Raw genomic sequence first — 22,535 nt, 5'->3', positions numbered from 1 at the left:
ATATCAGAGCACAATGGTGTGTTTGTATGCACAACGCCAGTCTCACGCCTTAGCCCCAAAGGAGTCGAGTCAGAACACAGGAGAGTGTGTATCTGTGCGAGTACATATGTCGCCAAGTCTATGAAATGTCTCTCACTATGAATGGATGACAGGGAGGCCGCCAGTGTCTGATGCTTTTGTGTAATGCTTCTTCTTAAAAAGCTTGGACTCAAGGGGTAGAGCCCTAGAGCTTGGAGATGATCTGCTTCCCTATGCATGAGTCCCCCAGAAGAGGCCACCCAGAGCTTGGGAACGTGGACATGGCCGGTCTAACCACTGCCCAAATATTCATAGCTAGAGAGCTATTGTTGTGCCTCCTCATCAGAAAAGACGTGGCTTTTTTGCAGACCCAACATGCTACTGTATCGGAAGAGAAAGACTAAATGATAGCCGCCTTACATCAGCACACTAGCTAAACTAGGAATACAGAGATACCCTCCTATGCATTTGAAGAATAACAACTTACTTTTTATTCCCATCCTCCTAGTGCTCAGATTCTAATTACGGAAACATTCCTGATGTTGAATGATTCTTTAATCGTGGTTTTACCACACACTGCAATTTGTGGTTTCTGAAAAAAACAGCAAAACTGGAAAAAGAGAACGAGAGGAACAGAGTAAAAAAGCATTTGCAATGAGCAATTCGGTGAATCTGGGAAGGCTAGTCTGCACAAAAAATATACATTTGTGTTGAAAATCAAGTGGCTCTGGTTTAGACAGCGCTGCAGAGAGCATCCATGGGACGGTGGATGCAGAGAGCCTCCACGGTCACAAACTCTTGGCGCTCATGAAATGGGGGCAATCTGGTGGCTAGCGGAGCTAGACTGGTCACCTAAAGCAGCCCTGCTCTCCTTCGCTCATCTCTTTTATCTTCTCTCTCTTTCCTCAAGTCCTTGAACCTGCTCTAATTTCCTGGGTTAGCTGGAGAAGGTGACAGCGGTGCCTATAGCAGCCCCTTGCCTAAACACTGCAATCCACAGGCTCCAATCCACTGTGGAATGGCCCAGTTGAAAAAAAAGGAAGTCCGAGCCAGCTTTCAAATGAGGAAAGCCTAGTCATCTTGTATGATTGTAAGGCCTTAATACGTTTTAAGGTATAAAAGGGGCAGATGTGGGATAAGCTTTGCTGGTGGAACTTTAATTGAGTCAATGTATAGCTTTTAAAGAAGAGGTGAGAAGTGGGAGGGTTTCAGCATTCATGGACCCCTGTTGGACTTGTTTATTCATTGTAATCCAAGATATTTTGGCAGACTAGGAGAGTGAGCCTAACAGGAGATTACAATATAATGTCAATATAATATTGGAGACACGGGTGGAGCAGACAAATAGGGTTAACGTGGAGTAACATACTTTTGCCTTCAGTTCAGCCTGGAATCAGAAAGGGTGACCGGTCAACAGAGGTGCGACTACTGCATGACTTGCTCTGCAAAGTGTCCCGTTTCTTTGATGTCCCCGAAGTGAGACTTTTTCCAATGATAGCCCATAGATCCTGCTACACCCTCCAGCCCCGAGATGAATCACTATTACATATTACATGGCCCTCAAAGGTTGACCTTGTTGGAATACAGTATGGTTTACTGCACTTAACAATACACCTAAACATTTACAGAAATTGTGAGATGAGCCTCTCATCTCCTATGTTGTGATTAGGGAAATATGCTTTCTGTATGCAGTAAAATTATGGTTGTACCTTTCACCCCCCCCCCCCCCGCCCCGCCCCCTCCCCCGATGTGAAGCCAATACTGAATCCCTCATCTTGAATAGTGAAATTAGAAATGTACCACTCAATCTCAAAGTGAAATCAGGAAATGCTCATTTACCACTAACAGTGATCTCAGATATTGACACTTCACTCTCCACAATAAAACCAACATTGATCCTTCGTCTCCCAAAGGGTAATCAGGGATGTTATTCAGAGAGACTGTGAAAGGAGCAAAAGCCCCTCATGTCCCACTGTGCAATCAAGGAGATAGCCTTCTTACAGTGTATCTAGGGACAGACTTGTCTTCCTCTGTCTACTCCCACCCCGCCCTCCCCAGTTCCCACCATTGTTCTCAAGGACCCACCGCTTCAGGCGGCACAGTCTAATCAGGAAAACACCAAACACTTTCCACAGTATAGTCATGCAACCACTTACCTGCTATGGTGTAATTAATGACAGGTGCCTCTTCTCCCGCAGAGACAGATCCCCCACCTCCTTTATCTTTCCAGGTATTTATTCATCAAACAATTTTAATTTAGAGGGCTCTCATTAGCTAACAAGCACATCTCGGTGACTCTTCAGAACCAAAAGTATGCCTATTAAGAACACCTTGTAAACAGCTTATCTAGAACTACAGACTTCCCAAGTAAATTGCCAACTCAGAAGATTAATTGATCGTCAACTTTCAATGTTTTTTATAGCTTTGATCTTCCACTCCTGTTGACTAAGGAGACAGTGGGGAAAGAGCGCAAGATATTACGTTTCCTTTTGTCCAAGCTGACCTTTAGGGGTTGCATTAAAAGTTGTGCATCAGTTTAACTCGAGTAATCCAAAGAGAGTTTCTATTTTTGGAGCTATAACAACAATATAGTCCTTCAAAAACTAAATACACACTAAGGTAAAGCCAAAACCAGGGGGAAAAAATATTACCCAGTTCTCTCAAAGGGTATCATCCTTGTATTTATTAATTAAAATTAAATTAAATGAACAAAATATATTTTGTAAGGGATGCATATAGTCACTGGTGTGAAATGTAGCAAGGAAGTGGTTTACAAGATGCCTACTAATGGGGTCCAAAAACTCATAACGAAGACACATAAATGAAAATGGTTCTGTTTTTTTAAAAAAAGTTTCCAAAAGGACTATTTTCGCCTCTTCGCAAAAAGTAACATTCAATATTAATAACTTGGAAGACGAAATCAAACAGATTTGAGTTCTTTTATTGGATTTATGACCGACACACAAGTTTACTACATATTATTGATTGGTTATGTCAGTGGGCGAAGATTTTATTAATTTATTGATTATATTCATGCCTCTCATCTCCCTTTAAGTGTGTACCTTCTGTAATCTTCCTTCCTTCACTGTATGATTTTGTCTGTTAAATCTTAGATGAATGCACCAATAAGGGTTACCTTAACTTGAACACCTAATTTAAGGAGATTGTGACTTTTAAGAACTTGATGATGCATAATGATGATGCATGAGCAGTAGCGCCCCCCCCCCCCACCCCCCCGCGCCTTGAGACTCTCGCGGGTGAGGAGCGCGCTCTACAAATGTGATTGGTTGATAATTGTGCAGAATCTTACTCTGACCTGGTTTCTGTCTTTAATTGTTCTAATTGATATTGAGTGTATGAATCTGGGTTGTCACTTAAGATTTGTCTCTAAATAAGGAATTAAGATATTAATATGTTGGTAAAACACATATATGTCCCTATGGCTACATCAAGGTACATCAACCTTTTTCTCAGAATTCGTAGATTTCCCATGGAAAAAAGGGCTAAAATTCCAAGGGATAAAATCAGGTTTAAGTTAGATTATTATAATATTCTATCCATCACTGCCACAAACATGATTCAGTCATTACGGATGCTTCAAAACTCGGCAGCTGAGTGGTTACAAACATTTCTAAAAGGGAACATACATCATTCTCCAATGCTCAGAGGTATTCGTTGTCTGTCAGCTGTGGCCAGGGTGAAATCTAAGACATCACCCCTGGCCATATGGCGATATATTGTAATAACACAATGGACTTTAAGACTAAATGAAATGTATATTCACCAACAATAATTCTCCAGTAAGCATCTGCTGATTGTACCCAAGGTGTATGTGACACATGCTGGAGGGCAAGCGTTTAGCTTCCATGCTGGTCTACTTTGAAATGTTCTATTCTGGAACTCTCTGACCACCCATGGACCATGAAGTAGCTGCTAAGGTTCAGAAAATGTTAAAACCCTAGTTCATCTGGTCCAGTCATCTGACCCACTTGCTTCTAAGCCTTGAAGTGCTTCAGGGTTTTAGAGCTTTAAAAGTACGGATGATGATGATGTTGAGCCATTTCTCCACAGTAAAAGTTCTAATAAAGTTTCTATTTCGTTACAACTGTCCCGGCAAATGTCACTAATAAAACTGCCTCGGTTTCTGCCGCCCTTATTAGGGTAAATGGTTTTACCAGAAGGTAATACCTTCCTCACCAAGTGATTTATTTTCTCACTTTCTTTATCTGGAGACAGGCTTGAAACAGCTAAAAAGCAGAGGGATCTCCTCATGGCAGTAGCCACGACAGAATCAAGAGTAGGGTGCAACTGAGTGAAAGGTGAGCTTGACAGTGGAGGGTTGTACTTCTTGAAAGGTCAGGCTGTAAAGGTTAGAACAAAGGCAAGAATTAGAAGAGCAGATATATGTTAGTGCAAGAAGAAATTAGCTTGTAGTGAGCAAGTTACAGGAAACCAGCAGAATATGACATACAGGCTTTGAGAAAAATGTTGAAGCCGTGGCCTTGATCTTTGAAAGCGTAAACCTTTCAATCTTAGGTCTTCTTCTAGAAAGACAGAAAAAAACACACATTGTCTACATTTGGCAAACGCCATGGAAAGCAGTTATTCAATTTGCATAGCAAAGATCAATATGTCAAGTAACTCATCAAAAACAAGAAAATCCATACTCTTCCCAAATACCTTCTCTAGTTGTGCATATACACCACGTATACTAACCTTTTTTTATTGAAGCCCACATAACCTCTTATAGAATTGCCTGAATCCTTTACTGGTCTTTCATCTACCAGTGCACATTTCTGAGTCCGAGTTCCTCAAAGTAATGTTCCCTCACAATATCAATACTCACAGACCACTATATTTCTTGTCCACTATGATAGTCTTCCTAATTTCTATAATGATGTTGTTGTGCGACCATCCTTACTTCCCTCCTTTACACTTTGACAATCTGTAAACTTACCTGGAATAGCCATAATTTATCCTGGTCTTCAAACCACTTTAACGCCCCACAAGCACCTATGCTAACATCATTATCATTGTTACATGAGAGTTTTAATGAGGACCACCTGTGTAAATTGCAGCATTCAGCATATGTGCAGTGCTTCCAAATAATGGTCTCAGTAGATACATAGGTTAATTGCTATGAATTATAAATACAAGCAGAAAGGAAGGTGGGTGAAGTGGAACAGGTCAAGAATAGGTGTGCTTCTTTTAATTCAGTGGTAATCTCAAAGTTTACAAGAAAATTAACCCTTCATGCGGTAGGTCATGTTTTAGGAACGACGATGCACACACAAAAGACATGAGAGCAAACTTACATTAGGGGAGGTTTGTGCGTTTCCTTTTGGTGCTTGTTCAGTAGTAGTGTACGGAGAGGCTGCAGTTGCAGAAGGAATTACTGAGACCGCAGTGCCAGACATGTGAGTGAGTACGCCCCCAAAGATAAGACTTTGTTTTGTGGGTGTTGAGCTGATGGACGAGCTGATCGAAGAGTTGACAGTAGAGTTGCTGGAGGAGGTGATGGGAGAGGTGCTGGAAGAGGTGCTGGAAGAGGTGCTGGGAGAGGTGCTGGGAGAGGTGCTGGAAGAGGTGCTGGAAGAGGTGCTGGGAGAGGTGCTGGGAGAGGTGCTGGAGGAGGTGCTGGAGGAGGTGCTGGAGGAGGTGCTGGAGGAGGTGCTGGAGGAGGTGCTGGAGGAGGTGCTGGAGGAGGTGCTGGGAGAGGTGCTGGGAGAGGTGCTGGGAGAGGTGCTGGAGGAGGTGCTGGAGGAGGTGCTGGAGGAGGTGCTGGAGGAGGTGCTGGAAGAGTTGCTGGAAGAGTTGCTGGAGGAGGTGCTGGAAGAGGTGCTGGAGGAGGTGCTGGAAGAGGTGCTGGAAGAGGTGCTGGAAGAGGTGCTGGAAGAGGTGCTGGAAGAGGTGCTGGAAGAGGTGCTGGAAGAGGTGCTGGAGGAGGTGCTGGAAGAGTTGATTGAAGAGTTGATGGAAAAGTCGATGGAAAAGTTGATGGTAAAGTTCTTTTTGTGACCTTGAGGCGTGATGATCTGTATGAAATAGAAATGAGAAAAGATGACTTAGAGGTGGTAAGAAATATGACAAAGGGAACATCTGGGGAAAGGATGGGAGGCAGTAGTGTACATAGTTGGAGAGAAAGAGAGCCAGGATTGTAAAGGAGTTATGCTGAAAACTTTAAGGGGGCTTTGAGTGTTGGAAGTAAAGACAGAAGTCAGAGTGTGGATTTGCACAAAGCTGAAAACATGGAGGATGAAGATGAGCTGATAATAAGTGTTGTCTGAAAGGGCCATATAGGACCTGAAAACAAGGGCATGAGACCTTGAAGAGAGGCTGACAGTCTGGGGTGTCTGGTAGTGCTCCAGAGTAGTTGAAAGTATATACAGAGATACTCCATTGTAAATACTGGAGACTTAGGTTCTGATTCAGGATCTGGTGGACGGGTACTCGGTCACAAACAAGACAGATATCCCATCCACCTTATTGCAAGTGCAATAGGATATCATGCACTTATAATAAGGGTACGGGACCCCTGTCATGTGTGTGATGTAGTAACCCATCCACAAAGCCTTAAATCAGGCCCGTACTTACGACCACATTAAGAATTCAGGTCTTATTTTATTGTGTTAATTGTAATTAATACATGCAAATCACAATCTACCATTAGTAGTGCTTTGCAGCGCCTTTTGGTAGTCTCGAGTATTACGGCTTTCGAAATGTTTTCACCTCAGAATCGAGTCTGGTTTAGTTTTGTGGAGGTGTGTGGTCATTTGGAGGTGCGTGGTCAGTTGTAACGAGGTGTGAGGATTTTTTTGGCTGTGGTGGGAGGTCTGCACTAAATTGTTTCTTTCCTCTGTGTAAGTAGGAGTGCTCACTGCCTGCCAAAACGAATGGCATATAATGTAAGTCAGTAGATGATTGTAGAAAGTCTAGTTGGAACCAAGATATCCAGTTCGTTCCATTTTTGGGCAGTGGCGGGTGTATGTTAAGAGTTGAGCCAAAGTAATCTCATGTGAGGAAATATGTGGTATATTATATATCGTTGGTGTGCCGACCAGTTCAGATGGCAGTATTACTAAATATTTTTACAACTTGTGAAATCCTGTCCCCTCTGGCAATCTCTCCTTTTCCCAAGGCATTGAAGACTTACCTGTTTGCCTAATTGCCCAGAGGGAGCCAGCCCTCAGATGCCCTGTTTTGGCATTGCAGAGTTACAGAATCTATTCTGTTTGATGTATTGCTTGTATGTTTGGACCGTCTAGAGCATGCCAGGTGACAAACATGACTTCAAGATTTACAAAATGGGCTTCAAAAGGTAGCAGAGCAGCCATATCTAGATACAATCCACAAGGGATGGACGCACGAGGAGCCTTGTGAGCGCATGCCTGAAACATTCCAGACAAACTGTTGAACATTCCTGTAATGTTTCAGTCTGAGCACAGAGAATACACAACAAACAGTACCCACGCCTTACATTGTCAAGCATGAAACTGGAAGACCATGAGAGTGTGTCACAAACCGGGGCCAACCAGAACACTGGCAGCGTCACACAGATGATGTGTTGTGCTTTAGCTTTGCGCTTATCGGTTCCACACCCTTATCTGAAGAAGGAACTAAAAGAAGAGGGGAGCGGGTGGTCCAGACGGAAGTGGGGGCATGCAACTGAGAATTGTAAGCATTGAATTTTCACAGACCACAGAATGTCTAAAGGTTGCGGAAGGTACTAAGGGTATTGTTGGAAGGTTACAAAGATTGCAATAGGGCTGCCATAAGATACACAAGAACAGCACCTGGGGTGGGTCTGTGAAAGGCTCCATGGAGGTTGTGGATTGGTTGTGGACCGGCTCCTCGTTGAATGAACTTAGACAGGTTTCGTTGTAGATTTTGCAGTACTGCTTGGCTGCTCCAGCATCTCCCATTACAAACATCAGCATCTGCAGAGAACCCTTGGAAGGAGAGAGGGAAAGCAAAAAAAGTCAGATTCCTGTACAGGGTCGACTTTTACACTGCGGTCTACAATTTCATCGAGCCTGCAATGTATAAAGGCTTTTTTCAATTTGGAATGCCCCATCATGGTGAATACATGACTGTCATAGATACAATGGCCCTGGCACCAATGTCATAACATTAGTAATATTGCATGATTTATCATTCAAAAATCAGCTTTTAAAATATATTAGAAATCTGTTTTTATCCAAACATCAGCCTTTGATTTCTGAAAATACACACATTTTCATCTCAAAAGTGTGCTTTTCAATTTTAGGAGACATATACTAATTTAACCAAACAAAAGCTTCTAATTTAGTAGGCTAGGCTGTAGACACAGGAGAGCTACTTCCAGGTAGGTAGCTGGAAATTTACCAATAGCTCACCTGGTACTCTTTGGAGAAGCCCAGTATATAAATATTCCCACCCATAACCTGTGGCGGCTCATCCGCTAAAATGTAAGAGCTTGCCACACTGCTCTTTGAGCAGTGCAAAAAAAGAAAATGATAATAACATGACATTATCATTTTATTTTTCACTGCCTACATAGCCAGGTTAGGGCGGGGATGGGCAGAGTTTGGGGAGGAGTGGTGTGCACTCAGTAAGTGCGCATGACGGTTTGGCCGGAACTCTTGAGCCGGCCAGACAGTCATGCGCATTTTATATGTTGCCCACCAGGCTATAAGGCCCAGCCTAGTGAGGTACATGCACAGGCTTCCACTCCCTCTCTGAGCGCCCAACCACAGTGCTAAGACCAATCACAACTCTGCTGGAAAGCAGCGTTGTGATTGGCTGGGAGATTCTGGGAGCCTGGGTGCTTCTGTTCTGCCATGGCACTGCCGAGAGAAGAGGACAGAGGAGAGGCGGAGGTCACAGATAAGTTTATCTTATTTTATTTTTCAAACACCCACCTCACCACCCCATTCAGAGACAGCCATCACTGCCTATAACAGAAATTTTAGAATGTTTTAAGCTAATTAACTAACTTTGTCCTGTGCATACGGTTTACACAGCACTCTTAAAAGTTGAATGTGGTGAGGAACATCCATCTCTAACAGACCTTTGGTAACCATCTACAGATGGCTGCTAACCACAAACCTACTCAAAAGGTTCAACGTGACCTTTGACTTCAACCAACGTCATTTTGTTTCTAAACTATTGGGCTCTCTGCCCCCGTCCTTTTCATCTCCAGTTTTCACCTAAGTTAGTCATGTAAACACCTTACTTATAAAACCTTACTAACCAATAACCAGCATCCTTCAGGACTTTTCAAAATATATTTAGACTTCTTTTTAACTTCAGTCTTTACAAACATCAGCCAGTTTGATAACTGGTTATAAACCTCCCTGATAGGCAGCCTATGTATTCACTCGATCTAGCTTCAGCTGGCTCCTGAATGGTGTTGTCTGCATTCGCCATGCCCATGAAATTTAGGCTGCCTGATATGATTGTCAAAGGGGAACCTTTACCAGAGACACGAATCAGATACCAACTCCTTTGAGGTTTTTCGATCTGATCAATGATTTTCAACTACAGCTGCGGTTACACAGCATTGAGAAATTCAATTGAAACTCCCATAACGTCAGGGGAGAGGTGCACCCCTTTTACACCATCTCTTCATAATCAGTCACAAAAACATCTTTTATGAGTTGGAAAGGTTTCTGAATCACAAAAAAGCTCTAATTCATTTAAAAATATATTTTGGTTTTTGCCAACCTGCATTTTTTTTGTTGCAAACCCCATGCTTTGCAAACAGAAATCACTTTTATTTAAGAGGTACCTAAATACATTCAACTTATTGTGAATACAGTATCTGCAAGCATATGTCATCCAAGTCATCCATTCATGCATGCACTGTGGCGCCGAATTAGACAGAGCTCTCTAGTTTGAGATCCATAATAATTTGTGATAAGAAACTTGTCCATCATAAACTCATTATGTGGACATTTAGGAATCAGTCAAGCCCTGGTTCATCTAAGTGTTTGAATTAAATTGGGAGATATTTTTGGAAGAATCAGGATACCCTAAAAATCTTTCTCTTTTTGGATGTTACTGTAGCCTCCTCCGTTATTTGTAGTCCTATCATATTAAGAACCCCATGACCGAAAGCAAAAAATGATTCATGTGTTCGTTTAGCAGCGCCTCATCGAAGTCAGTGAAAAATAGTATGACATGGGATTTTAATACTTTCTGCAATTTTCAAGGAGTGATTTGTGCTAATTTATGACAAATTCAATCAGGACAAGTCTCCATATAGCTTACACGAATAGTCTACATTACTGACAAGAAAAAAAGAGAAGCATTTTCACACATATCCTAAAAAATCTCATTCTGTAGTTGGCTCATTATTAACTCGTTCATGGTCCTCATGTGCATAAAAAAATGAAATACCTCCAAGGCAAAAAAGATAGGCAGAATGAGATCATCTGGAAAGATGAGGGAATGTTTGCCTGGTCAAATGGGTTGCCAGAGTGTTTAAATTTCCTGATGGGTCCCACATACTAACAAGCATTTGCAATGCAATAGGTCTCACATTTACGCGGAAAACGATTGCATTGCAAATGGTAGGCATCATGGACAACGGGAGGGAGGGGGAGAAGGCACGGACAACAAGAGGGAGGCCGGGCGGCGGGGAGAGAAGGCACGGACAACGGGAGGGCAGGTAGTGGGTGAAAAGGCACGGACAACGGGAGGGCGGACAACTAGAGGGCGGGGGGAGTGGGGAGAAGGCATGGACAACGGGAGGGAGGGTGGGGGGGAGAAGTCACGACAACGGGAGGGGGGGGAGTAAAGAAGGCACCAAGCATGTCAGGCCTGCAGTAGGAGAACTTCATTAAAGAAGTGCTCACTGTCTAAATAACACGTACCGTGTAACAACCAAAGTAAAGAGGCCAGTTGCCATGGGAGGTGACAAATGAAGAGGAAGCTGTACTAAGGAGGGACTAACAAGCTTATTTATGTATCAGAAGCCAGCATTTAGGACGGACAATGACACAAGCCAATGGCAAATATGGGCGGAGAGTGGAAGGGGCTTCTATTCCCTACTCCTTTACAATAAGTCTTGCAGCGCATGCGCGCTGGCTCTAGGCTCGACCTAAAAATGAACACTGAGTACTGAGCTCAACCTAAAGCACCCGCAGTACTAAATGTCGCCAGGAGAGGAAATACTAACACATACTATGGATACCAACAACCTGTGCCCACCAGGGGGATTGCAAGACCACATCTTCTGTGGAAATTCCTTTCCTGAGTCTTCTAAGGCTGGCTACAAGAGCCGTCCCCACATCATTCATCTTGCTGCATTACAAGCAAGCATAATTCTATAGCATTCATATATCGGATTACTGGTTTCATAAACCTCCATTGCATAATCTGGATCTGTCAGAAATGTAATCTGATGCAAATAAGTAAAGGCTAGGATTGTGCATGTAAAAGAATCAATGATTTACCAAATAATTAATGCAGAAGGAAGCAATAAAAAAATGTTACAAGCAAATAAAAACAGAAGAACAACAATAGAAGTTCGGCATCTACATAGCATGACTACTCAATGGTTGCTTAGTGTAGTAGGTAACTTATGCAAATGTAGGTAATTGGACCCATACTGACCTAACACAAAAATAAGTACTTAAGCTCAAGGAGCAATGATGTAAAGCAGTGGTCTTCAAATTTCTTAATGCTGTGTCCCCCCGTAAACAAAGAAAAATCCTCGGCCCCCCTCAATTTTTTCACACTTATGCTGCTAAATTGGCAATGTTTAAATATGTCTAAACATATTTAAACATTTCAGTTCAGCTTTGTTATCCCGTTTTTACCCATACTCCCAGTCAGGATATACAAAAGTTGTTAGTGATGGCCCATTACAAAGTGGGTTACTGCCACTCATGTTTTAACACTAAAAAAAAACATGATGCTTGTCTTGGCCAGAGACTGGTGCCCCCCCCCCCCCCACCCCCACATCCCCTGAGATCACTTAAGGCTCCCCCAGAAGGCCCCGCCCCCCAGTTTGAAGACCTCAGATGTAGATAGAACAACTGGATAGCTAGAATGTTTCTCCCTATGCAAAACATGGACCACAATCTTCATATCAAGGACCTACTGGAGCTGGGTAGGCAAAAAGCAAAGAGGGTAAGGGAAAGACAAGGTGCACTACCTTCAATCAAAGGGAAAATTAAGGACCCTGATTATTATTGTGCAGTAAGCTCAACTTCAATACAGTTCATATGAAAAAGAACACATAGTATGGGATGTCAGGTAAAACCATTAAAAAATGGTGACGGTTCAGCTGCTAGGGTTAGGGAATCTCTGCTTACATACCAGTGTTTTTGCAAGCTAATTTTTAGGGGGGGTGTGCACAGGACAACAGTATTTGCAAAGTTTGCTTTCAGAATGTGGGCCTATAGAAGCATTTTCTGACTGTGTCTAGCCCATAGTGAAACCGCTCAGCGAGTGCCCCCCTCCAAAGGTGCGCAGTGACGGCTGTTCATTGTGCTCGGCAGATCCATGCTTTGGCTTGTGCATCTCTCAGGAAAAGGAATGGAGGGATTCCTCTCTGGAAAGAGTTCACTCACAGCTACTCTTACCTTTGAGTTCACAGCAATTCTCTAGAAGTGTAGTTTTGGTAACTTCATTCCAGGCATCTGTACCATATTGAAATCCAGTACACTGTTTAGGTTGGGAATGGTGCCTCTTTGATCTTGAGAGCTGCCTTAATATTGAATAACCAAGATAGTTCTCTTCCAGGTCAAGGAGCTCTTATTCCTAAAAAAAAGGATGGATCGGTCTTCCAGTGCATCGCCACTTTGCTAGTTCCTGCTCGCTCTGCAGACTTCAAGCCATCCTTTTTGCTTTGCTTGCTTTGTGACTATTTTTGTGTAGTTCTGCTGGTTCTAGTTCGGCCTACCCGACCCTCAGAGATTTTTTTTTCTGCTCTTCCATTTTTTCCCTTCAGAGTTCAGTCTGCTTCCAATCCACATCTTAGTTTCTCCTTCTTCTTGCACCAATCTATAGCAGGGAGTAGTGAAGGGAATCAGCAGGCCTTTTTTGCACTTAACTAAGAGGACACTTTCCCCATAGCCCAAAGGACCTGTCCTTGAAATCAACATGGATATGTGCAAAGGGGTAACCTTCTTCTACTCTGTATGGGGAACACACATGACTTATTTCTCCTTTAGTGGACTAGACTGGAAAGGACATTTTGCAGTTGGGTACTGACTGAGTAGGATTTCACACCTCATGTGAAGAAATACTGTGATTAACCCCCCCCCCCCCTCTATCCACCAGGTTGAGCGTGTGCGCCTGATGAGCCGAGCTCAAAGACATTCATCCAGACAGCTATCTTGATATTTTGCCCGGGGTTGGCAAGAGAATACAGCATGTGCACAGTCTAGGTAACGGAGTACCTCGGTATGTCATCTTGTTTGAATGGCCTGCAGAGACTTGAGGGGTTTGTATCCAGACATGTGTTCTACAGATGAAGGACCACCCACAGGAAGCGAACACTACGATTGATCACAGGTGTGCCAGAAAGAAACAAAACTCAAATGCCATCACAATGCAGATCATCTTACCGAATGCTTACTTATGGCTAAGAGCTTCATTGCAGGTCCACAGTGGGGACTTAAAGTCAGGAATGGTGACAGTGGTGCACAAACCTAAATATACATGAGAGAAACCCCGAGAGCATGCAAGGACTGCTTGTATTCCTCCGGTGCTATGTCTGGGTATGAGCTGGCAGCAAGAGTTTGGACCTTGCTTTGGTTGTGCGAGGTTCCTGAGAATTTTTTAGTCTGAAAGAGGGAGCAATGCGATAGAGCAGACAAACATGCTACGAGTATACTAAAGACTAGCAGTCCAACATCACACAAAGCTAGAGTGACAATGTCTAGAAGACTTACCTTTGGAATGTATGTTTCTTTTCAGATGTCCTGCATCATGTGGAGCATCTTTCCACACTCTTCATTGCAGTGGGACCCCCAAACACCAAGAGACTAAGTAACTTCTGAAAGCTGTCCTATCCATAAAGCATATAACTGAACACATCTCACCGTGAATGGAATCTCAAATGGTTCGATGAGGCCCCCGACCATAAGTAGCCCATCGGTGGTCACTCCCATTCCAAAGAAGTTTACCCAGGAGATGCTTTCGACAAGTCTGCAGTCCACATACAGCTGCACTCCCTCTGCAGAGATCCCTAGAGCTATGCGGTGCCACTCTCCGTCAGTCAGAGTGGTGATGGGGAACCTGAGATGCAAGGGAAGGTGAAGTGCAAGAAGAGGGAGAGAAAGAGTGCTTAATGTAAGAACCCACATAGAGAACCACCATATAAACAACAAAGTATCCTCCAGGTTCCTAGATTTGGGGATGGCAGTAGCTAAAAGGTTCATTACTAGGAAATGGAAGGCGCAAGATCCCCCTCAAACACAGGCATGGCATCACTCCATTCTCACATGGGCCAAGGCAGAGAGTATTGCACTCCGGCGCAAAGAAACTATGGGTATACGCAAGATCCCAATAGCTGCAAGCTGGGATGCAATGCTAGCCGAGCTGGTGCAGGCCGGTGGGGGGGAGCTCACCCAGGGCTGATCCTGCAGATTGAGTGTACATATGCGCAAAGCAGCTCTAGTCTAAAGGAGATGCCTGGCCAGTTGCAGTAGGTGATACATACGCATGCACCTCAAAATAACACCGAACAGCCAGAGAACACACAAGCAGTGGTCAACGATAACAACACATGTGAAAATATGGGTGCGGTAGTTGATAGGGAACTCTGAGCTTGTTTTATAGAACCTGTTATGTTTTAAGTTGTCCCTATACCGTTTTTGCCTGCCACCCTATGCCATGAGCCATGAAACAGCAGTACACTATAGCGCTAGAACACACTATGAACTATGGAATCAGGGAAAATACACGGACGCCCACAAAGTTACAGTTGCATGCCATAAGCGTATGCTGTCCATTACACCTAGGCATCACTTACTCTACTAATCTATACTGTACCAATGTCACTGTACCGTGCACTGCACAGCAAATGCTAACCTTATGAGATGTGATGTATGTATGGTAACTCGCTGGTAATAGTTGAAAATGTAATAAAACATTAAAAATAAATAGAGAGCCACCATATAGAATAAGGGACAATTCAAGGGGAAACCAGGATTTGCACACCTCGCTTCCCCCATCCAAACAGCAAGCACATCACGTAGGTTCAAACAGAAGCATGGGGTATGGAAGAGAAGGAGCTGGAGAAACATGGAGTGTGGAATGTGACATATGATTTCAAGTACTGAGCAGGGAGCAACATGTTTACATTTTCTGAATCAAGACGAATCTGTACCTAAGGAAACAGAGCAACACCACTTGTCTGTATTAATTTCTAAAGAGCAGGCATCCTGGGGAATCTAGGGAGGGTCTTCAATTGTCACAACATGTCCTACTCACAATTCCCAAGGAGCTCCTGAGGCATCCACAAAATACCTCTTTGTCTTCTATTTAAGTCTCAAAAGTTGTCGGTAGTTTAAGTGCAGAGTTCTATTTCGTGCTAAGCACATAATTAACTCCACTTCTCTCACCCCAACCCATTACAAAATTTGCATTGCTGAACTCCCATATTTTACCAAGCATATGCGACCCCTAATGTGCTGTTGGAATAATAATGTTCGTTGAAGACTTACTCGTAGTGCCCTCTGCGCTCTGACACCAAGATGAGCACATTTGGGTTAATCCGGATTTGCAAGAGAACATGGCCATGGACATTGAGAATGGTCAAGAGGCTGGTATCCTCCTTCAGGCTGTACCGGACCTTCATGAGCACACTCAGCTCATCTGCAAAGCTGCACGAGTAAGGAGGAGAGAGAGAGAGGCGTTACCGTGCAGCCAACGTCAGAGCGTGATGCAAAATGATGTCACAAGACCCCCTTCCTGAGAACAGAAGAAGCTACTCTCAAGTGTGGGCAAGTTCTCCATTGTATCCAAATTGAGGGTGCTGCATGCGAAACCTGTAACCTGGTTGGTGAGTTGCTGTGAGGTCAGAGACAATAAAGGGGCACGACCATGAGTGATTAGTCAAGTGGTCATCATCTATAAAGGCTAGTGCACACGAGTGGGTGTCTAACGTTTGTGTCATTTCAGACCATTGACTACGGAGTGCAAGTGACCGCTTGGGAAGGTGAGCTTCTGGTGTGCACTTTCTGGTGTACAGATGCGCAGCAAAGTAATTTTTTAGGCAGCCGCCAGGAATGTTTTCCGAAACGAGAGTATGAGTGGGGTGTAGTAACAAGTGCTTTCTAAGAGCAAAATTAGAGGCTAGGTGACGCGTGAACTGAACAGCCAATTTGTAACAGATCCTTCCGTTGACATGTGGGTGGTAGAAAGGGACCTATAATTAAATACATATTGTGCATTTTGTCAAAGGGAACATTTTGTGAGACAGTGGTTTGGCTGTCTAGTCTTTGGCAAACATGGAGAAACCAATGGCTATGGCTCTAGCAATGTTGTTGCACTGTGGGGTGACAGACAATACTGGCAGCACAGGGGATTTGGAGGGGGTTGTGTACCCTGTTTAAAGGGCAGATATGATGGAGTTATCAGCTGCGGGGTTGGCATGCCTGACACAGAAACAAAGGAAAATCCTCGTACACAGCGTCATGGTCTTAGAAATACAGAGGGGAGAGAGCTGGAGCACAGCAGGGCCGGTATGGTACACGGTAGTCTGGCTGCACCTTGCAGAAGTTGAGATGGGCACAAAGAATAAGGTGTTTGGCTCGTGAATCAGGGAGGGGCAGTCCTTACTTGACTCTTGGGGTTGCGGTCAGCTCAGACAGAGGTGGACAGCAGAGGTGAGGAAGAGGGCACCTGCAGAATGGTACGATTAGGTTTACTATGAAAAAGAAATGAAGAGTAATGTCCCAGGTTTTAAGTGGCAAGATGGTAGTCATCAGTCATTTTTAGGGATAGATATATTGTTTGAAAACAATAGATATATATTGTTTAAAAGCTGAATGAATATCTCAAAACTAAGCCACAGTTGGCTGAACAGAAAAAACACTGACTGGGGAGGGTTTTTTGGGTCGCCTACAATGTAGCCAGATTGCGTTTGGTGCGACTTTTGAAATTGCTGCTTGTAAGGCAATGAGGTTATGACCGTCAGAAGCCCAGCCTTGTGGGCATAAGGTCATTGGGCAGTGAAAGAGCGCTAAGCCTTACAACGTAATCTCTTAGTCAAGTCGTTAAAGATTTTTCCCTATTGGTTGTAAGGACCTTTGTTGGTTGCCACGAAGCATTGAAAGGGAGAATACATCAACTATATATTTCTACCTTGTGAAGTCAATGTGTCCCACAATAAGGACCAGGAATCACCAATTATAGTTAAAAGGTTTTATTTGGGATTACCATTCCAAAATATATGCAAACTAAAAGTAAGTTCAATAAGTACCGCACTACAATAGATAAGCTGAAATATCTCAGGAGGTTGAGGGATAATAGAACGAGATACAGAATTTTGATAGCCACAATAATACAGAAACAGATTAAAGCAAACAGGCGTTCCATTAAGAAACTTCCCTCCTCTATTGTAAATGTAGGTGCAATATAGGATCATCTATTAAGGGTCTCTAATTCAAGAGCATAAAAGGTATCAGCATCATCAGAGTTTAGTAGAAGTCTTGGAAAAAGGGAAAAAGTGTTTAGCATAAAGCTGCTCACTCAAAGTCTAAAGGGAATCTCCGTGCCTTCCAATTGTGAGAACACCAATTTAAAAGTAACAGGAGTCTCAGAAATTTCCTGATCTCCCTTTACAGTACCAGGACACAATCATTGTTACTTGTGTGTATTTGCAGCATCCCTTCAGTTTCCCATCACATCAAACTGGGACTGCAGATCTCTACCTTGAGCATCTCTAGATCCTGGTACATGATGAACAGAATGCCTCTTTTGACCATTAATTCTCCATGTTCACTGCAAAGTTGTTCCTACAGGCCTCACTATCAGTAGTCTAATACTAACAATAAGACTTTCTCTAGCTATTGAGAATCATGATAATAAACCAGCAAAGAAAGAAAGAAAACATGCTGGCAAGACAAAGTGCATTTCACTTGAGGCCTGTAGTATGGCTAATTTAATATGTACTTTGAATACATAGTTATACATGAACGTATGTAACTTAAAGAATAAATGTAAAACGTGAATAAAGGAGTATATGTTACATATGCAAATATAACTTGAATTATAAGTGTAAAAATGTGAATAAAGAACACATTCTTACATGTTTAAACTGAACATTAGTGCTTACATTATATACTAATCTCTACAATGGTTTTAATCCATCAATGCATTTAAATGCTTCACACAAATCAATGAAGTTAAGGGCACACACTGAATATAATGTCAGTTATAAGTATATAATTGCATTTCTTGTGACGTGTAAGGGTGGAGTCTAAATTGCGCTGCTCCAGCAGATAATCTGAATGTGAAGTTAAAATGAGCGTGGTTCATAAAGCCTATTTGGGGACCATGAGGTATAGGCAAACGATGGAGGTGGGAGGTCTGAAGTTAGATTGAGGGATCAGGTAAGAGGTCATAGAGGTCATCAAGAGCTCATGCCTGAACTACTTTCTCTGTAATTCTCAGTCGATGCATGCATAATTGCAGTATACCCTCAGTCAATCAAAGCCTCCTGGCTAATACCAAACCTCCATGGACAGCACTGGCGCGGAGCTCCTTTCTTTTACTCAGGTCACTGCACTGGAACTCCCTTCTGGCTGAAATCCACACAGTCCTTATTCTTGCATTATTTAAAACTACCCTCAAGGAATATTTTGTCCTAAAGGAATCATCTTAACAACAGTGCTTTTATTGTTCATTATTACCTAAGTTGTACATCCCCCCCACCCCTATCTCCCCATGCAAAAATGTTCAAATGGTTTGTTATGTGCAAAATAAAAAATAGCGCCCTGTCTGTAAAGCGCTGCCAAATCCCAAAAGCAAGTTTACTATAAAGTGTGCCATCTATTTGCATAGATGCTGGTAAGTCCTATAGATGAATCCCGATGGATCACAGCACACTTTTGTGTAAGGAAGTTACTAATTTGTACACAGACAGAGGAATGCCCACCTGAATCCAAAGGCAGATCTAGTGGGCATGCTGAGGGTAGAGTACTGCCCGATGTCCAGGGCACTGCAGTTGTCCTCATCATAGCTAAGTGAGATGTTGACCAGGTCCACGGCATATGAAGTAATCTTGTTCAGCAGGTTGACCTTCTCTGCGTAGAGAAGAGAGAAAGAAAGAGTGTATGTGAAAGAAGAGAAATAGTGACCAGTCCATCTGCCTACTCGACTGCAAGAATAACAGCATGCCTTTGTGAAAACGAGTTTTACCCAGCACTGAGCAGAGAAGTGCTATGTTTGCTGACATTAAGAATACGGTGCAAACCTGCTACACATCCCCACTTTCATCTTTAGTACTGAATACCCGGAATGAGGTAATGTTGAATCTGGCGGTAGTAAAACCTGTACACTCCCATGCACCTCTAAGTATCACCTCTGGCTCCACCATCATGACCGCAGTTCACCATGACATGTGGCCGACAATGGTGCAAGTGCTTCTGGGAGACCAGTGGGAGCAGTCAATTCAAGGTAGGCCCTCCTCAAGCAATGGGGCGAGCAGTCTTTTTCCAAACAATGAAAGGGCAGCAGTCACTTACCAAACAATGAGAGTGCACCCATTATGTAAACAAGCATTGGCAATGTCAATAGGTCTGGCCTGCAGGGTAATGCCAAAAGTTGCATATTTCTGGTGGCACCACCATTATTGTAACACAGCACAGTGACATTTCTACCCTTCTTTAGCTGCTGATGTACCACATCTACATCCTGAGGCAGAAGTTATAATATTGGAGTAACACTGCTTTGTGTGAAGAGCACTCTAGGTTGTATAGCCCCAGCCATGAATGAATTTTGTAGGCTGGGAATATCGAATCCCGAATATCGACGGGACAGAACATCATGAAAACAATATCAAGAGTTAAAATATTGAAAGGTAGTTTCCATACATTGTCTATACTTTCCTCCACATACCTTGGTGATATGTAGATGTGGGAGTTAAGAAAAGTAAATCCTTACCTCTACCCATGCCCTCACCTTTCGATATTTTGCCCCTTCATATTGCTGTAACGTTATTCTGTCCCGTCGGTATTCAGGGTTTGATATTCCAGCCACAATCTGAACAGTAGGACTCTAATCTGGTCTTTGGACCCTTTGATTCTGGCCTGTCATTACCGACCTGAGAACGCCTTCTCTGAATAACCATACTGCATAGGTACTAATAGGTAAAGGGGCTGTTGGGTGTCTCCTGGAAAGCACCTACCTGATGAGGCATTTCTACAAAAGCAAAAAGGAATGGGACAGGCAGTAAGTACATATGCCTAGTGCAACAAGGAATCAGCAAGGAACTATATCTGGATGGATCAAAAGTTGGAGAAATACTGAGGAACCAAAAAGGCAAAAACATTTGTTTTTATAATAGTCCTATTGGGTTCAAAGTGTTAGGTACTTTGATGTTATATGCCGTCTGGTGCATCTTATATGCTCAACAACGATTTTAAACAAGCATTTGCAATGCAATAGGTCTCGCATTTGTTAAAGTTAGAGCTGTTGGTGTTGAAAATGACAATGTTTTTTACTTTAGCTTTTTTATACCAGTGGCAATAGTGCTATGCAAATATAAGAACTCCACTGCAAATAAAAAAACAAAGGTAAAAAACATTTTCAAAAGCAACCGCTCTAACTTTAACAAATGCAAGACTTATTGCATTGCAAATGCTTGTTTTGATCTTGGTGCCTGTCACATTTTTCCCACTTCTCAAGTCTGCATTTCTGATTCCAGAAAGAGCTACATAACTGCGTTATTTTTAAGCAGAAATCATATTTTTCTGATTAAGGTTAAACACGTGGTACAAGAATGGCTTCCCATTTTTTCTACGTACAGAACTTATGAAGCCAAAGATATTAGCATTTCCAAAAGACAAATGTATTGGAAAGCGATTCTGATGCTTGGTGTGCTTCATTTGACGTAGGGCGAAAATGATCAAATATCAGGCACCTGAATGCAGGTCGAGAAAATCTAGTTTTTTTGTCTAAGTGTTTAAACATGTGCAGCCACGGAGATCTTGAGATTACTTCGTAAATATAATCTTGGTTTTTTTTTATGTTTCTGTGCAAGGGGCCAATGGCTTCTTCCGTATCTTTCCTAGTCTCGTATACCAGTGTGCGTGTTAATATTGCCTGATCACACTGAATTGCCACTGTCTGCACCACGGTTACTCATAGTACGGCCCGCGGGCCGCCAGCGGCCCGGCAAGCCTTCCTTGGCGGCCCGCGGACCTTTCAGACATCCTACCTGTGTTTTAAAAAAATTATTAAATAGTGTTAGCAAACACTGCCGGGTGCAGCAGCCCAAACTCTGCTCTGTGGGGGCCGGGGGATTCCAGTGATTGTCAAAGTGGAGATGCAGGGGCCTGAGAGGTGAAATACAACAAAGCTTTATTAACATGTAAATGGTCTTTTAAAGACCTGTGAAGTACTCGGTGCGGCTGTGTGTGTGCGCGCTGGGAAGCTGTCTGGTGGCTCAGTGGACGAAGGCATCTGCTGCAGGGACCTGTGTTCAACCTCATGGTCACAATTTTTTTTTGCATTAGCCCTGCCCCTCCCCTCTGACCCCACCCCCACCGGTGCGGCCCTCGGCCACAAACCACACTGTAAATTTGGCCCCTGAGAGAAAGTTTGTGAGTACCCATGGTCTGCACCATTGCATTGCCAGCGTCTCCTATCGCTGTGTCCTGTCCCAGTGTGCGTTTCAGTGTCTCTTGTCTTAGTGTGCATCAGTGTCTTCCTGCCGCTGTGCATGCTTTTCTCCTGTCCCCTTGGCCTGTTAGTCCTGTTCCAGTGTCTCCCTGTGAAAGTATGCTTAAGGGTCTCCCTTCTCCAGTGAGCGTATAGGTGCTTCCTTGTGCCATTGCCTGACACTGTCCCTCTGTCTCCGCGTGCATTTCAGTGCCACATGCCTCAGTGTGCGTCTGTGTCTCCATGGCACTGGCATGCCCTGTGGCAGAAAGAACGGAGTCCCGGTCCCAAAGCGCGTCAGTGTTTCACCGACACGAGCATGTCTCCTCTGCCTTTGACCATGTCAGTGCTTCCCATGACCGTGCGCTGTCACTGTTTGGGAAAATGCAGGGAGAAAATGAACTCCGAGACTCGTAAAACTAAAACGCGCCATGGAGACGCTACGGTTTGCTAATGCAAAAGCGGGCTAAAAACTTAAGAACTCCCATATGGATAGTAAATGCGTCATGGTAAAGTAGTAACTGGCATTTAGAAGCCAGAAACACAAACCAAAGCGCAGAGCTCTGGCAAAGTAAAAGCGGCATGAGATGTTACAGCCCGCTACCAAAAAGCTGTTTCCCGTCCAGGCGCGTGCACATCTCCTGTCCGAGATGATCTGGAGCCGACGGAGCTGTACACGTGCACATTGCCTG

At 43.4% G+C, this 22,535-nt stretch overlaps 1 protein-coding gene across 3 annotated transcripts in view; it reads right to left on the bottom strand.

Moving 5' to 3' along the window:
* LOC146868589 (uncharacterized) overlaps positions 1–22,535 on the bottom strand; it is a 1,503,661-nt gene that overhangs the window by 1,127,146 nt on the left and 353,980 nt on the right. For 2 of the 3 annotated variants that reach the window (XM_085611695.1, XM_085611705.1), the window contains exons 3-7: positions 19,118–19,265; positions 15,681–15,839; positions 14,055–14,250; positions 7,812–7,967; positions 5,334–6,053 (exon numbers count right to left, since the gene is read on the bottom strand). In XM_085611695.1, the coding sequence (XP_085467821.1) occupies positions 5,334–6,053; positions 7,812–7,967; positions 14,055–14,250; positions 15,681–15,839; positions 19,118–19,265 (1,379 nt within the window). The remainder of the gene's footprint in view (positions 1–5,333; positions 6,054–7,811; positions 7,968–14,054; positions 14,251–15,680; positions 15,840–19,117; positions 19,266–22,535) is intronic. The other variant, XM_085611716.1, reaches the window with a different exon arrangement.

The sequence above is a fragment of the Triturus cristatus genome, chromosome 1_2, assembly GCF_964204655.1.
Source record: "Triturus cristatus chromosome 1_2, aTriCri1.1, whole genome shotgun sequence".
NCBI classification, from domain to species: Eukaryota; Metazoa; Chordata; class Amphibia; order Caudata; family Salamandridae; genus Triturus; species Triturus cristatus.
This window is presented reverse-complemented; position numbering and strand designations above follow the sequence as displayed.